The sequence below is a fragment of the Corythoichthys intestinalis genome, chromosome 12 (genome assembly GCF_030265065.1).
Source record: "Corythoichthys intestinalis isolate RoL2023-P3 chromosome 12, ASM3026506v1, whole genome shotgun sequence".
NCBI classification, from domain to species: Eukaryota; Metazoa; Chordata; class Actinopteri; order Syngnathiformes; family Syngnathidae; genus Corythoichthys; species Corythoichthys intestinalis.
The window spans coordinates 7835888-7854264 of NC_080406.1; the positions used below are offsets into that span (position 1 = coordinate 7835888).

The 18377-nt window shown below is 39.8% G+C and overlaps 1 protein-coding gene across 5 annotated transcripts in view; it reads left to right on the forward strand.

The window, feature by feature from the left end:
• The window catches only part of il1rapl1a (interleukin 1 receptor accessory protein-like 1a), a 628485-nt gene that overhangs the window by 298150 nt on the left and 311958 nt on the right, over positions 1–18377 (forward strand). For all 5 annotated transcript variants that reach the window (XM_057852783.1, XM_057852785.1, XM_057852781.1 and 2 more), the window contains exon 5: positions 8188–8341. In XM_057852783.1, coding sequence (XP_057708766.1) covers positions 8188–8341 — 154 coding nt within the window. The remainder of the gene's footprint in view (positions 1–8187; positions 8342–18377) is intronic.

Consider the following 18377-nt stretch of genomic DNA (forward strand, 5'->3'; position numbering starts at 1 on the left):
TCACCACCCCCTTCCCTCCCGCTTTGCACTTTCCAGGGCAGACAGGCAGGCAGATGTGTGACGAAAATCAGACAACTTGCGCTTCATTCAACCAAATTGTAGTAACCCACTAACGCGCCCCTTCACATCCTCAGTAACGGTAACAGCGTTGCAAAGATTGAGTTGTAATCAATTAGATTACTGGCAGTTAAAAAAAAATAACACCGTTAGACACTCCATTTTACTCTGACGTCGTCAACAACACTGCTCTTCAGAAATGTTTTTCATTAAACTGATTGGTTTGGTTTCATCTAAAGTGTTTTTTTTCATTAACTATGACGATAACGAAACTATTTTGTTGATGAATGTTTCTTTTCATGACCACGACGTAATGACAAAGAGCTAAAAATGTGTCTTTGGTGACTGCAACATAACGAGACGATTGCTAGTTTTTGTCTGACGAAAGTTTCTGTCATATGTTCTCAAACAATGTGTGAAATTTGCTTATTGTAGGAGTAGTTAGTCATCTTTCATCCTAGGCGTGTTTGGTCGTGTCATGCTTATAATGTGCTCCGTTCAACCCACCACCCTACTCGTAACAACAGCTGCAACGGGGCTTGACAGTCAGAAACGGAGCAAAGAAATATGTATGCTTATAATCATAAGTAAAGATATCAAATTACGTCATTTTCAAAGTATCGGAATCGGCAAAAAAATATCGGCCATGCCTTATTTTAATATTTATATATTTTTTAATTAAATCATTTTCTTATTGTATTTAACGTTACAGACATAATATGTTACACTTATCGAGAGACTTTAGTTTAGGCTTAAGGTAGGGTTATCAAATTTATCCCAATAACGGCGGTAATTAATTTTTTTGAAAATGTATCACGTTAAAATATTTAACGCAATTAATGCACGCGTTGCACGACCCACTCACGCATTGTCGCGCTCAATCAGTAATGGCACAGTTTTACCTATGTAGAGAGATAAAAGGCAGCGAAAAATGAGTAGAGTGAATTTTGGCAGCCTTTGGAGCCTTTTTTTAATAGGCTAAAACCTCACAATCCCTCTCCCTATGATTAGAAATATCATAGGAAGCAATGTGGGGAAGCAAGGTAGTAATTGACACAATTAACACCTTATGTTACTTCCCAACGCAGAGAAGATATATCAATTGGTAGCACTACACACAGTCATGGTTCCACTTCCCATCATGCATTTGGGTTGAATGGCTGCAGTATCATTTACTGAAAGCTGAACAAATACACTAAATGGCAATATTTAGTCACAATACACAAAGTCACAAGTCTTTCTATCCGTGGATCCCTCTTACAGAAAAAATGTTAATAATGTAAATGCCATCTTGAGGATTTATTGTCATAATAAACAAATACAGTACTTATGTACTGCATGTTGAATGTATATATTCGTCCGAGTTTTATTCGTTTTTTTCTTAATGCATCGCCAAAATGTATACGATCGGGAAAAATTATCGGGAATGATTGGAATTGAATCGGGAGCAAAAAAAAAGCAATCGGATTGGCAAATATCGGGATCGGCAGCTACTCAAACTAAAACGATCGGGATCGGATCGGGAGCAAAAAAACATGATCGGAACAACCCTATTTATAAGTATATTTAATTAGACAACGTAGAAAGAAACAACATTACTACTAATATTAAGCGGCACCTGAAAGTTTGCCACGCTGTTATTTATTCAAAGGTAGTTTTAGCAAGTCATTTTTAGATATCATAGACAATTTCTTTCAGCAAATAATTCGTTATAATATGTCGTATTTTCCACCTTTTTTTATGTCGATGTAGCGCTGAGTTCAAACTAAACTACTAAACTGCTGATTAGCACCGCTAACTTTAGCATGTTGTGTTACATGAAGGACATTTCGGGTCATTTTAATTTTTATGCAGCATGTGCTTTAATCCATATTTGGACTGTCTAAAACTCATCTGTCAGTTTTCCTTCAAAATTATTTACTTTTTTTTAGACTAAAAAAATTTGAATTTCTACAGACAAAATCTTTGACAATTTGTCCGCCAAAACTAGACGAAGAAGAACACAGTTTGAAATGGTTAAAATACGAGTAAGACTAATACGTAGTTTTCATCCAAAAGACTACGATGAAAATAAAAAGGGTTGCCAAAAACAACTGAAAATTTTACTTCAAATGAATGTCCAGATCAGTTCATCAGTGTATGAATAGGTGCAAATCATTGAGATCTACAATATCAAATATTGTATCATATTGCATTTGAAAGGGAGAACAGAAGTTGGATTGAACACAAAGAGAAAATGCTGTAATTTCACCTACTGCCCTGATGAATAAGTACGTGCTTCATGAAGGCTCATCATCCTTCATCTCAATTCAGGATGTGCCTACTCACTCGTTTCCCAGGTCCTCGCCTCTCCAGGGTCTGCCAAGGCTTGTGGACAGTGCGGAGCACCGCTGTGAAGGGTTCAGGCCAGACTAATCACAGGCAGATCAGCAGTAGATTAGCTGGACGGCCGCGACCTCTAGGTTTTTCCAGAATTCAATTACACTCTAGGTAATGACAGTGAATGCTGGAAACTGGAGTTATTTGGACCACTGCGGGGCCACCCTGATTGAATTCTAAAAATGCCGGGAGCAGCAGACAAATGGAATTCACAGGGCCATCGATGTCCTGGCCTGAGTGCCTCAAACCTTGTTTCTGAGTTACCCATTAATGTATTCACATACGTTTTCACAGACTCAGCAAGCAGGTAGCATTCACCTTCTTTTGTTACTTAAAAGGTAGTTTAGGCCGATATACAGGACAGTACATTGTGGCTAAACCAGTGGTCTTCCAATGAGGGGAAGCTTTATCTGTTTCCGCCTGTGGTTTGCGACGGTGGAGGGGCTCAGCGGCACCTGCTGCTCAGTAGGGAAGTAAACTAGAGAGCCAGAAGTCAAGTCTCCAAACACAAGCAGCTAAAACAGAAGAAATCACCAGAAACAGTGTTGCTTTTGTCAGCCCTTTTAATTTTCGTTGTAGGATTTTGGACGAAAATACTTATTAGTCTTAGTCATTTTATGATTGGGCGCGCTCGAGTCAGAGGTCCCGGTGCCGGGACTGGCGGTGGGGCGGCGTAGGGTCAGTTGCCAATGGGCTTACACTCACAAGAGATTCACATGATTACTAGGTTCTAGATCACAGAGCTGATTTGTGTACATTCTACCCTTCCCAATCACTTAGCTTATACACTTCCCCCACCCCCCTTCTTTCCCTGGTCAACAGGCCCCCCCACAAGTCATACTCTCAATGTGAAACATCAAAACTGTTCAGACCAACTGCACACTTAGACTTCCATTCTCCGTGTCAAACAGCTGAACAGGACAGGTTTATAAAAAAAAAAAAAAAAAAAAGAAGTCATATTTTATCCAACCATCATCTACCGCTGAATCTGTGGTCGGGTCGCGGGGGCAGCAGCTTAAGCAGGGAATCCCAGACTTCACCCTCCCCAGTAACTTCAACCAGCTCCTCCAGTGGGATCCCAAGGCGTTTCCAGGCCAGCTGAGAGACATGGTCTCTCCAGCGTGTCCTGGGTCATCCGTGGGGCCTTCGCCGGTGGGACATGCGTCCAGGAGGCATCTGAACCAGGTGCCCAAGCCACCTCAACTGGCTCCTCTTAATGCGAAGGAGTAGCAGCTCGACACAGAGTCCCTCCCGGATGAATGAGCTTCTCACCCTACCTCTAAGGTAGAGCCCGGACACCCTGCTGAGGAAACTCATTTTGGCCGCTTGTATCCAGGATCTTGTTCTTTCGGTCACGACCCACAGCTTGTGACCATAGGTGAGGGTAGGAACGTAGATCGACTGGTAAATCAAGAGCTTCGCCTTTATGCTCAGCTCCTTCTACACCACTACAGTCTGCTGCATCACTGCAGACTCTGCACCGATCTGCCTGTTGATCTCCCGCTCCCTCCTACCCTCATTCGTAAACAAGACCCCAAGCTGTAGGCTTCATCAAGCTGTGACCTCAAACTCTCACTGGAGCGGTTCGCAGCCGAGTGTGAAGCGGTCGGGATGAAGATCAGCATCTCTAAATTCGAGACAATGGTCCTCAGTCTGAAAAAGGTGGCGTGCCTTCTACGGGTCGGTGATGAGCTCCTGCCGCAAGTGAAGGAGTTCAAGTACCTTGGGTATTGTTCACGAGTGAGTGTAGTAATATTTTAATTATTTCAAAATGTGTTCGTCTTCATCTAGTTTTAGTCAACAAAAACTCAAACAAATTCTGTCTTGTTTTAGTGCACAATTCTCAAAATGTTTTCGTCTATAAACTTCAAAAGTTATAGTCCAAGAATAAATAAATAAATAAATACATAAAAGGTTTCCAACAATTTCGAATGAACATTGACAGACAAGTTCGTATATGTAGAGTCTACAAGGACATCAACATCTTCGTGATAATAATACATACTTAGCAGGAAAACAGCACATTATTCATATTTAGATAAACTCACCTGGATGCCACAAACTACTAAGTGTCGCTAGGATCTCCAGTTCAACTCAGAACAATGGAATGCAAATTGAAAAATGCCTTCCGCGGATGTTAATACAACCAGATCACTGATTCAGTCATTTCACTGTCAATCAAAAAGGGATTCAGCCTCAGACACATCATCCGACCATCATGCAGAGAAGCAGAGCATCCAGGCCAGCCGAGCCCCACCTACTGCCCACAGAACCCCAGAGACGCACAGCGTCCGATAGGCGGGATAAAACCAGCCTTTAGCCAATAGCTCGTAGTGGAACAATGTACTCTCAACTCGGGAGACGCATCGCGTCCGCACTGTATAGGACTGTGAAGCAGTGCGAATGAATGAAAAGCAAGCCACATCATAGCCAGTGATAAGAAGCCAATTCTGGACCTTGAGCGGTTTGTAGTGCATATTTAGTCAATTACATTTACACACAACAGTGTACGTGATCACTTATTTTTGACACTTTGGGGGAAGCCAAGCTTCCCTTGCATACTTAGAGCAATTGCCTCTGGGCTAAACACTAGCAAATTTAAAATACTTGGAAGTTTTACCTAGAATTAAGATCACCTAGGACTTTTCAACATGAAATACAAGGGGTCATCAATTTATGATGGTCCCAAAACACGATTGTTGGAGTTCGCGAATGGTGCTCAACCATGTGTGTGACAAAATATCGATATGGTGATATATCGTGATACTTTGCATCCCAAAAGGTTATCGATACGCACATGCCAAGAATCGAGATATCGTTTCAAGAAGCTGTTAATGTTGAAAAAAAAAACAACAATAAGGAACTAACAAGTTGCTACCAAAATCTTCCACCATAATAGTGTCTCAGTTAACTCTGTGGCTGCCATTAATGGCAATCGACGCCTAATCCGTTAAGATTTGGAAGGGCGATTCATTCGAAACCAGAGCACTCGAAGTCACTCTTTCCGATTTTCGTGCATTTACAAGTCACTTTCTGTTCATTTTAGTGCATTTACAGGTCACTTCCTATTGAGTTTGAGTAACTGCCTATTCATTCCCGGGTCACTTCCTGTTCTGTAACCCAAAATCAACAGGGAGTGACACTTGAAATCAACCTGAAATGGCCCAAAATTACCGTTTTGCCTGGTATTGGCTGCCACTGACAACCATAGAAGTGGGAGGAGCACATTTGAAGTGGGAGGGGTTCATTTGCTGCCACTTTACCAGTTCAAATGGATAGGAAGTCTACTAGTGAAATTTATTAGTTGTATTTTAGAATATCCGAGAATGATTTCCTGACCAATGTATCGATAATCGTTGTATCGCCATACCATGAGTTCGTTATCGTGAGCTTTGCATCGCAAACGGTATCGTATCGTGAGGTACCAAAAGGTTCCTAGTGCTTAACATTGTAACATAATGTAATCCAACGATTAAATAATTCATAGTCAGTGTCAAAAGAGACCATGCAGTTACTGTCATTCTTACTGTTGGTTCAGATTAATGTGATTACAGTAATTTAACCTTCTGATAAAAGAATTTCAGCAGCAAAATTCACAGCAATTGGTTGAGCTATGAAATGACCAATGCTCAGATATTTTCTGAATTTATATTAATATGTAAACGGAAACACTGTGACTTTACCTCTTTAACAGGAGTCAAAACAATTCTTACTCTTTTTGTGGTATGTCATTGTCTTATATTGTTCTAGATGTTAAAATGAATTTCAATGTCCCGGACAACCATTTTCAGAATACATTGTGTGAGTTCCGATGCTTTTTCTGGTGTGCATTCCGCATTTTTTGGGGATGGGAAAAATTGTTCAACTTTTGTTTGTTTTAACCTGAAAATAGATAGATGGCACACTGAAATATTACCACAATTATTTTGAATGAAAGGCACACACACTAACAGTAACACAAATTAAAAATATAGTATTAATTTTATAGTATACTACTATATGTATATACACATTAATACTTTAAAATATTAAGTAACTAACATTAGTGCTGTCATGGATTACAGTAAGCAGGCCCGTCCTGTTTCCATATATATTTTTATCATATTATGTACATACAGGATATATGTATATATAATTTCGCCAAGTGGGAGCTTTCATGATCCCAATAAATTTAATAATAATAAAAAAAAAAATATATATATATATATATATATATTCATATTATATATATATATATTATTTTATTAAATAAAAATGCACATTGATACGACACACATAAAGGCAACTTCCATTAAAAAAAATATTGTTAGTAAGTTGTATGGATTTTAGTGCTGTCAAAATTATCGCGTTAACGGGCGGTAATTCATTTTTTAAATTAATCACGTTAAAATATTTGACGCATTTAACGCACATGCCCCACTCAAACAGATTAAAATGACAGCACTGCAATGCCAACTTTTTTTTTTGGGGGGAGTTTTGTCGCCCTCTGCTGGCGCTTGGGTGCGACTGATTTTATGGGCTTAAGCACCCATGAGCATTGTGTAATTTTTGACATCAAGAATGGCGGGCTACTAGTTTATTTTTTGATTGAAAATGTTACAAATTTTAATAAAACGAAAACATTAAGAGGGGTTTTAATATAAAATTTCTATAACTTGTTTTAACATTTATATTTTAAGAACTACAAGTCTTTCTATCCATGGATCGCTTTAACAGAATGTTAGTAATGTTAATGCCATCTTGTTGATTTATTGTTATAATAAACAAATACAGTACTTATGTACCGTATGTTGAATGTATATATCCATCTTGTGTCTTATCTTTCCATTCCAACAATAATTTACAGAAAAATATGGCATATTTTATAGATGGTTTGAAATGCGATTAATTACGATTAATTAATTTTTAAGCTGTAATTAACTCGATTAAAAATTTTAATCGTTTGACAGCCCTAATGGATTTACAATCCGCTAGCTTTTTGTTTCTTGTTGTCTTCGAAAGTTACACTTGGGTGACAGCGCTTCAAGTGTTAGTTCAAAGCTGACGTGCTACCGTGGTATGCGAGCTCAGCTTAGCAAAGAGTACACACAGTGGCACCCTCCATATTTTCCTTGAAATAATTCCAGGCTCTGGCTATTCTGGTCCGCTTTGTTGGCTTTATGCCGCTTTCATGTGTTACCTATTCTGCCCTTTTTGGTAATTGGCGGTGTTTTCAACTCCTCGCCGTAGTGAGGAGTGAACCGGCGATTCACTTGGCTCGTTGTCGTCGGTTCGTCCGGTTTCGTCCGATTTCCTCCTCAGGAAGGCGGCGGCGTGCATAAAAACACCGAGAGGCGTCGGATGGCTCTTTATGGATACTTTCATTGACCAAAACAAAAACGTGGGGGATGCAGCCACTCAACTCGGCGCCAACCGCGCACTTTTCCAACTCACCGATCTCACTCCCTCTCTCTCGCTCGCCCACTTTCTTCCTCTTTGCTCAATCTGACAACTCCAGTCCCATTGAAATTACAGCGGCCCCATTGGGGCTGCCAGTAACCGCTTGTATCGCGAGCGGCTGCCGTTATAAACTTCATCCGCATGTAATTTTTTTAAACCCGCCATTACCCATCGACGGTATGTTTTGCCCGTCGATGCATTTACGTCATCGATGACATCGACTAGCCGGGACAGCTCTAGAATTCTGCTTCAACAAAACGATGCGTTTATCTGAACTCGTTAGTCCAACCAGATTATCCTTTTATTTCCTAGGAATGTCATCCAAAGAAGTGGCGTGCCAGTGTCATCCAGAAGAGAGACATTCTGACTTTCCAGGAGGTGAAGGAAGACGACATTGGAAACTACACCTGCGAGGTCCAATTCGGAGGCTTTGTGGTCAGGAGAACGACTGAACTCGCCGTCACCGGTAAGAGATGCTCGGAGTGATGAAAGACGCATCAGGAGTCGGAGGCTTCGAGGAGTGTGGTTAATGTTGAATGGATAAGCGTCAGTTCTTTGCACTGGAGGGGTATTTGAGGCAATGAATTGATGGCAAACACACAACATGCTCACCGCTGAGCACTGCTGCAACATCCCGCTGTTGCGCTAATTGCTACGGGAGGCTGGGGCCAGCCCGCGAACATTTCATTCTGCTTCTTCTACTTCAGCACTTTCCGATCAGTCTCCTGGAAATGAAGTACTAATACAGGTAGTCCCCAGGTTACGACGTATTCGACTTTCGCGATTTCGACTTTACGACGCCGGAGTCTCGTCCGCCATTTTGTCTTCTTTTTTTTTTGTCGCACAAATAGTACCTAATTGTACCTCACAGTATCTTATTAACATGACTTGTTCTGTCCTCACGAAACGTGAAGTTGTTCAGTTTGACAGACAGCAAATTAAAGCAATTGTGGTTTTTGAAGCTTTTTACTTCCATCAATTTTGACAATTTGTAAAGCTGTAACAGACATATGTACACTTCTGTTCAAAACGACACGCATTTAAACATTAAAACACTTGACACAAAACGATTGTTGTTCAAACTTCCATTAAGTCTTATCAATTTGTAAATTTAGTAGATTAAATTAGCCTAGTTTGCTTTGCAAAAGTCCACTAGCTTAAATGCTATGAATGCTAACTGATTTACATTTCTCATATCAAATTGCTGACACGTAATTGCACAAACTGTAGCTGTATTCTTAATTACAAATGCGTACACGAACTTATATTAGTTGAAACAACTTATAAGCTTATGTCAGCTAAACCAGAGCGCAGCTACCCTTTATCTATGTGAGACTTTTGAGTGTTCCTGTACTGCAGCATTATTGAACGACAGTCCAGCCAGACCCAACGCTGCCACCAGAGCGCAGTGTATATTCCTCCATTAAACAAAATACAATAATTTTGGACTTTTTAGATAGTTAGTTTGAAATTTTAAAGGGTTAATTCCGATTTATGTAGAAATTTGGGTGACGTTGCCAGTGTAGGGACGGAACTCGTTCGTAAACCGGGGACTACCTGTACTTAAAGTACTATGTTTTTAATCCGTTTCATTTTTAAAAATTTATTTCATATTTCAACAAGTGGCATATGTGTTTGTCTTATGTGTTATATACTCACCATGCTCCAAAAAATTATTACCTCCGAAGTAATTTGTATTTTATTAGGTTGTGGCAAATGGTGCTTTTTTTAGTGAGGTTGTTGTGCTATTTTTAGTTGAAATTAGGTAGCAGAAGTACCACATTGTTCAGACTACAAGTCGCACTGGAGCATAAGTCGCACCAGCCAAAAATTGCACAATGAAATGAATGAAAATATATACAGTGGGGCACATAAGTATTTAGCCAACCACCAATTGTGCAAGTTGTCCTACTTGAAAAGATTAGAGAGGCTTGTAATTGTCAACATGGGTAAACCTCAACCATGAGAGACAGAATGTGGGGAAAAAAAACTGAAGATCACATTGTTTGATTTTTAAAGAATTTATTTCCATATTAGAGTGGAAAATAAGTATTTGGTCACCTACAAACAAGCAAGATTTCTGGCTGTCAAAGAGGTCTAACGGCTCCACTCGTTACCTCTATTAATGGCGCCTGTTTTAACTCATTATCGGTATAAAAGACACCTGTCCACAACCCTCAGTCAGTCACACTCCAAACTCCACTATGGCCAAGACCAAAGAGCTGTCGAAGGACACCAGAGAAAAAATTATAGACCTGCACCAGGCTGAGAAGACTGAATCTGCAATTGGTAAAACGCTTGGTGTAAAGAAATCAACTGTGGGAGCAATTATTTGAAAATGGAAGACGTACAAGACCTCTGATAATATCCCTCAATCCAGGCTCCATGCAAAATCTCACCCCGTGGCGTCAAAATGATAACAAGAACGGTGAGCAAAAATCCCAGAACCACATGGGGGGACCTGGTGAATGACCTACAGAGAGCTGGGACCACAGTAACAAAGGCTACTATCAGTAACACAATGCGCCACCAGGGACTCAAATCCTGCACTGCCAGACGTGTCCCCCTGCTGATGCCAGTACACGTCCAGGCCCGTCTGCGGTTCGCTAGAGAGCATTTCGATAATCCAGAAGAAGACTGGGAGAAGGTGTTATGGTCAGATGAAACCAAAATAGAACTTTTGGGGTAAAAACACAGGTTCTCGTGTTTGAAGGGAGAAAGAATACTGAATTGCATCCGACGAACACCATACCCACTGTGAAGCATGGGGGTGGAAACATCTTGTTCTGGGGTTGTTTTTCAGCAAAGGGACCAGGACGACTGATCTGTGTAAAGGGAAGAATTAATGAGGCCATGTATCGAGAGATTTTGAGTGAAAATCTCCTTCCATCAGCAAGGGCAGTGAAGATGAGACGTGGCTGGGTCTTTCAGCATGACAATTATCCCAAACACACAGCCAGGGCAACAAAGGAGTGGCTTCGTAAGAAGCATTTCAAGGTCCTGGAGTGGCCTAGCCAGTCTTCAGATCTTAACCCCATGGAAAATCTGTGGAGGGAGTTGAAAGTCCGTGTTGCCCAACAACAGCCCCAAAACATCACCGCTCTAGAGGAGATCTGCATGGAGGAATGGGCCAAAATATCAGCAACAGTGTGTGATAAGCTTGTGAAGAGTTAAAGAAAACGTTTGGCCTCCGTTATTGCCAACAAAGGGTACATAACAAAGTATTGAGATGAACTTTTGGTATTGACCAAATACTTATTTTCCACCATGATTTGCAAATATACTCTTTAAAAATCAAACAATGTGATTTTCTGGGTTTTTTCCCCACATTCTGTCTCTCATGTTTGAGGTTTACCCATGTTGACAATTACAGGCTTCTCTAATATTTTCAAGTGGGAGAATTTGCACAATTAGTGGTTGACTAAATACTTATTTACCCCACTGTATAGATGTCACACTGGAGTATAAGTCAAATTTTGGGAAAGCCATTTTATTTAATCAGAGACCAAACACAAGTTTTATACATTATAGTTGTAATAAAACAAAGAACAAAGTGCTAACTTGGTATCTGTTAACACAGTCATATTCAGATAATGATAAGCAAAACAAAGTCTCTCTTTCCAAATCACTACCAAATGAATGAAAGTCTTCATCTTCAGCAGCACTTTTGAACATTTACACTAACTCGAAGTAGAGGGCACAGCATACAAGTCACAGGCCCAGCCAAACTATGAAAAAAAGTGTGACTTTTAGTCCGGAAAATACGGTCATCGAATTTTGATCATGATTTTGCTGCCACAGTGGAGTTAACGTCATTATTTCGGATTTTTTTCACATGCAATGTGGGCTCTGCTGCATACCTAATAAAGCGCTACCAACCAGCGGTTAGCCAATTACCAGGGGGTGAGCGCTGGGTTAGGGCTTTATAACATGTCGCAATAACAAGCAAAAATTTGAGTTGAGCAACAAGTGCCTCCTAAGAGATCAAGATTGGGACATTGTGTGATGTTAATGACACTAATTGTGATTAATAATCATCATTACAATGTTGATCAAATTAGCGTAATCATGATCATTATTTTGGTCATAATTTTACAGCCCTTCATTGAGGTAGCATGAGTATACACAGAACCTTGGATGACAGTAGGTCACTTTTCTCTTCTCGTTATGGTATGAGCGCCTCCGCTATGGAGGATAAATTTGCTGAAGATCAGCGAAAGATTACACCATTTTCTTGTAATGCACAAGCCTGTCTGTACTGTGTGTTGAAATTGGTAGACAATCATGCAAAAGTTAAAACCCTATGACAACACATCATTAAACTCACCTCAACACCACGAACTGTATGTATATTTCAAAGAGTTTAAGAAGACACTCACCGAGTCACTGCGCTAAATGCTAATGCAAACGCTATGCTAACACTGCAAGTTAGTTCAGTGTATGATGATCACTCAGCACAAACCCTTATAGGCGAAAGCAACATGGCATATCTAGCCAAGATAAGACAGCAAAACCTACCAGGCAAGACCTGACACGTGTTTCATAAAAGGTGCCTGAAATATGCGGGGCGGAGAGAGGGGGCGCAGCACGTCACATGAGTGACACGACCAAACATTGCTGAGATGCGTGCTAACTACACATACAATAAGAAAACACATTGTGAACTTATGACAGAAACTATGGCGAATTTTCATCGCATTCTCGTCTCGTCAGACAACAACTGTCACCAATCTCGTTATATTTTATTCCCCAGACACGTTTTCAGCGCGTCATCATGACATCATCATCATGAAAAAATGTGTTCGTTGACCAAACCAACACTGCCTCCCAGTTCAAATGAATTGGACATCTACTAGTAATAAACTTATTCCAATTCACAGTAGAAATATGAGAATAGCTTGTTTTTCTGTTCATGAGTTGTTTCGCAGAATATCCTAGAATGATTTTTCTTGACCAATGTATCGCTAACTGTTGTATCGCCATATCGTGAGATCGTTATCGTGAGCCTTGTATCGCAGATAGTGTCGAACATAAGCGGATTTTAAGGGGGGCCAGGCCCCGCCTGGTGGCCTAAAAGTGTCATTGCATGAAAATGACTTTCCTATGTGTATGTATATATATATATATATATATATATATATATATATATATACAGTGGTACCTCTACATACGATCGCTTCAACACACGAACTTTTCGACATCCGACGTAAAATTTGACCTACATCCGACGACATGCTCGAAATACGACGACAATGGCAGCACCGCAGACGAATGCACGGCGGATTTTCTTGTGTGACAAATCAACACTGGTTTCAGAAAAGGTTGGTACAGGTGGTGAAACAAGGAAAAAGTTGATGCTTACCTTCTAAATGAAGATGCAAATGACAGAAAAATATGAGCGTAGGGTGGGCATCCGTGAAATGGCTCAACAATACATCTCCACGGTCCTTCTCCGACCATCGTTCGCCAGTCTTTATAAGTTAAGCTGACAATTCTTATTGTGGTAACATCTCCAGAGAAATCGCCAGCTTCGCCACGTTTTCATCATTTCTTTCACAACTTATTCAACACAAAACGCCTGCTGTCTGCCGCAATTGACGGTGTTCTCAAGAAAACATTCAAAGTGAAAGTGAAACTCAAGCTCACCGGTCTGTCTCTGGCACGTCAGCCCCGCGGTGCGTTCAGGGTCAGCAAAAAACGTCCGCCACATTAGAACCCGATTCGTTACATTAATACAGGAATTATTATTCTTATTCTTATTCTTATTCTTCTTATTATTATTATTATTCCGATTTTGATTTATAATTCATTTGTTTTGCTATGTGTAATTGCCATTTGTAATAGTACCAGGAGTAATTTTTAAGGATTTAGTGAAGGTTTTTGGGCTGTGGAACAAATTAATGGAATTATAATGTATTCCTATGGGAAAATCCTGCTCGACATACGACCATTTTGACTTACAAACAAGGTCCTGGAACGGATTAACTTCGTATGTAGAGGTACCACTGTATATATAAGTTGTAAAGCAATAAAACTGCAACAAAAATGAATGAAATGAACCAAAAAAATGTTTTATAATGGGTCAAAATTATTTTTCAAACAGATTATGTGACTAGCACCTTAGACGGTCATTTGCTTTGCATATAATTTTCAAAAAAAATTAGTAGAGGGCAATTTTATTTTTGTCAATTTTTTTTTTCTTTGATTGAAAATATTTTGATTGAAGAAACTTTTTTGGGGATTGAATGATTTAGAAACAAATGTCCTACCCATAATATGGCCCAAACACAAAAAGGATTGCTTCAAATACAAAATTTTCTCATATTTTCTCATATATTTTCTCAAATATTTTTTCGCTTTCAAAAACGTTTTCTGTGATTGAATTTTTTTCTTTTTTTAATTCAAGTGATTTTTCTTTTTGAAAATATATATTTTTTTGAAGCAACCTCATTTTTGATTGAGTAATAAAGACAAAAATGTCCTAGCCAAAATGTGGCCCAAACACAAATCAACATTACTTCAATCCAAAAAGTTGCTTCAATCCCCCCAAAAAATTCAAAGAAAAATAGCTTTCACATGCATTTTTTTTAGTTTCGAATTTATGTTTGCTTTCAAACACATTTTTGGGGGATTGAAGCGACTTTTTTTTTTTTTTTTTTAATTGAAAATTTATATTTTGATTGAAGCAACTTTTTTTTATTAAAGCAACTTTTTTTGATTGAATAATAAAGACACAAATCTACCTCCATATGGCTCCGCCCAGGGGATACAATTTTTGACTGGGGTAACTACATTGGCACGACACCGGCGGGCGTACCATATTCAATGGTTGACAATCTTGGTGAAAAGTATTGCCTAAGCAGCCTGATTTAGAATTCCCCTCTAGAATGATGGGAAACAACAACAAAAAAAACACTCATTTTCGACTAATTATTATAAACATTCTTGTAAGTTATTTTTATTGCTGACACTGCATTTTTGTGTCACCAACATGTTGTGCCCCCCCGCCCCAAAAGTCAAACTCTGCCTATGGTGTCGAATTGTGTGGTAGCTAAAGCTTCCTACCGTTAAACCCTATATTACAGTGTACCTTCAACTATGAAATAATATAAACCCCTGCTCTGTTCAAATTATGCATCCTCTTGTTTCTTTATTCTAATAAAAGCAACAAATTAGCCAGAACCCAGCCATTGAATTAAACCGCCCGTTGTTTTTAATATCCCATCCCCTCGTTTCATGCATCCGTGCCTGTGTTCCCGTATGCACTCCTAGGAGCGGACAAGATAAGTAATAAGTCCTCAAATTAGGGGCGGTAATTACATGTGACACCCTTGTGTTTGAAAACAGCACCAGGTTGATGTAGGATCCCATTATTGCTTCTTTTCTCACAGCAGAAGAACTAACAATATGCATCCCTGACATAACCGTAACCGTGTCGACGATTACATGCATTTGCGTTAAGGTCAGTATTTTGGTATAATTAACATTTGGAACAATCAGTTTATATGAATGAGCATAGAGTGTTGTCAACAATAATGGAAATACTATAGAAATAATCATGTTTATTGGCTTATTATCCGTCAAGTAATATACATAGCTTGAATGATAATTACAATATCGACTTACTGTCTCATATACATATACTCGCTGGCCATTTTATATATTGATTTACTTATCGCTTGATATAAAAAAAGGGCCAACGATTTTGTTTTTCAGGGCGTGATAGAACACGTGTCATCATTTAACACAAATATGCCGTAATTTCCCGAGTATAAGGTGCATCCGTGTATAACGCGCACCCCAAATTTACTTGTAAAATCTAGGGGAAATTATTGTACCCGTGTATAACGCGCACCCTAATTTTAGCACCACTAAATAGAAGAATACAAGAAAACAGAGCTCGTGTACAGATACAGAAATGCCATTTTACTGACTGGTGAAACACAGCACAAGCATTGCACATTGGTAGTTCAAAATATTACCGTAAACTGACCGTATGTACGGTAATAATATGATCTGATAACTTCTTGATTTTACCAGAATCCAGGAGAAAAAAAAACAGATGTGACTTTTCTTTTAAAGGCTGCTATATAACTTGCTTGTTTCATCATGATGAACAAATGTTTCCTCCATGGATTGATACGGTAAAATGAAAGTGAGAACGTAAGTCGGAAATCTGAGAGAGCTCATCGCTGTCGACACGACAGTAACAATAGGAACAATTGTTATTTGGGTTTGAGTTTCCCGAGGGACAGATATAGATGACGGACACAGGAAGTCTGTGTTGTTACGTTTGTTATGGTCCAAGCTGTGGAGCTGCAATAAACTTAATAATAAACTGAAACTGAACTGATTGTCAACTTCGTTAAACCTCACCATGAGAGACAGAATGTGGAAAAAAAACAAAAAACACAGAAAATCACATTGTTTGATTTTTAAAGAATTTATTTGCAAATCATGTTGGAAAATAAGTATTTGGTCAATACCAAAAGTTCATCTCAATACTTTGTTATGTACCCTTTGTTGGCAATAACGGAGGCCAAACATTTTCTGTAACACTTCGCAAGCTTTTCACACACTGTTGCTGGTATTTTGGCCCATTCCTCCATGCAGATCTCCTCTAGAGCAGTGATGTTTTGGGGCTGTCGTTGGGCAACACGGACTTTCAACTCCCTCCGCAGATTTTCTATGGGGTTGAGACCTGGAGACTGGCCAGGCCACTCCAGGACCTTGAAATGCTTCTTACGAAGCCACTCCTTTGTTGCTTTGGCTGTGTGTTTGGGATCATTGTCATGCTGAAAGACCCAGCCACGTCTCATCTTCAATGCACTTGCTGATGGAAGGAGATTTTCACTCAAAATCTCTCGATACATGGCCCCATTCATTCTTTCCTTTACACAGATCAGTGGTCCTGGTCCCTTTGCGGAAAAAAAGCCCCAAAGCATGATGTTGCCACCCCATGCTTCACAGTGGGTATGGTGCAGTTCAGTATTCTTTTTCCTCCAAACAAGAGAACCTGTGTTTCTACCCAAAAGTTCTATTTTGGTTTCATCCAACCATAACACATTCTCCCAGTCCTCTTCTGGATCATCCAAATGCTCTCTAGCGAACCGCAGCCGGGCCTGGACGTGTACTTTCTTCAGCAGGGAGACACGTCTGGCAGTTCAGGATTTGAGTCCCTGGCGGCGCATTGTGTTACTGATAATAGCCTTTGTTACTGTGGTCCCAGCTCTCTGTAGGTCATTCACTAGGTCCCCCCGTGTGGTTCTGGGATTTTTGCTCCCCGTTCTTGTTATCATTTTGACGCCAAGGGGTGAGGAGGGAGATGAAAGTCCGTGTTGCCCAACGACAGCCCCAAAATATCACGGCTATAGCGGAGATCTGCATGGAGGAATGGGCCAAAATACCAGCAACAGTGTGTGAAAAGTTTGTGAAGAGTTACAAGAAAAGTTTGGCCTCCGTTATTGCAAAGGGTACATAATAAAGTGTTGAGATGAACTTTTGGTATTGACCAAATACTTATTTTCCACCATGATTTGCTAATAAATTCTTTAACAATCAAACAATGTGATTTTCTGTTTTTTTTTTCCCCACATTCTGTCTTTCATGGTTGAGGTTTACCCATGTTGACAATTACAGGCCTCACTAATATTTTCAAGTGGGAGAACTTGCACAATTAGTGGTTGACTAAATACTTATTTGCCCCACTGTATATCCTGGTGTTGTTAACACTTCATGCTGAGGCTGCCTGTTCTCATGAGAGTCACAAATTTTAACTATTTTTTACATTTATATTCTCATCATTCAAAGATATTGTGACTGACATCGCGAAAGACAGCCAATTTAATAGATTTGTTTTGAAGGTTTTTCCCAACTTCATTCACTCTCCCATTAAACGGGCTTGCAATTATGCACATTTGGCCGCACCCTAAAACCAAATTTACCCAAACATAAAATTCCAAACTGCGTTAGAGGAGTAAGGGCTTTGACAAGCTTTCGACATGCCGAGAAGAAGAAGGAGGTCGTTAAGTTTAAGTGATCTTAAATATAGTGCTGTGGCAGCTTGTCTTTGCGTTAACCCTTTGCCTCAATCTGACGACTGCGCTCTTCATCTGCCATGTAATGAATGCCCTCCACCCCCCTGCATTAGAAGCAGTAGTGCAGCCATCATCTGAGCCGAGGTCATGCTTGTAATAGAGGTTAACTATGGACGTAAACATGAGCTCATTCAAATCGGGCAGATCCACGAGAACCTTAATCAAGCGCCCGTGCTCCTTGGGTTAATAGAAATGTAAAAGAAACGCAGTCCCCTTTGACTTGTTTAATGTGGCTTCATCTTACGTCTTATCGCACTTTGAGAACTGTGTTAATGGAGTGCGGTGATAATACTGAAGAACCTCCGCAGTGCAACGCCCAAATATAAATCGACCAAAATATTGTGGAGAATTAGACCTTAAAGTCACATAAAAATGAGGATGGTAAAATCAGTCTGCTATGTGATG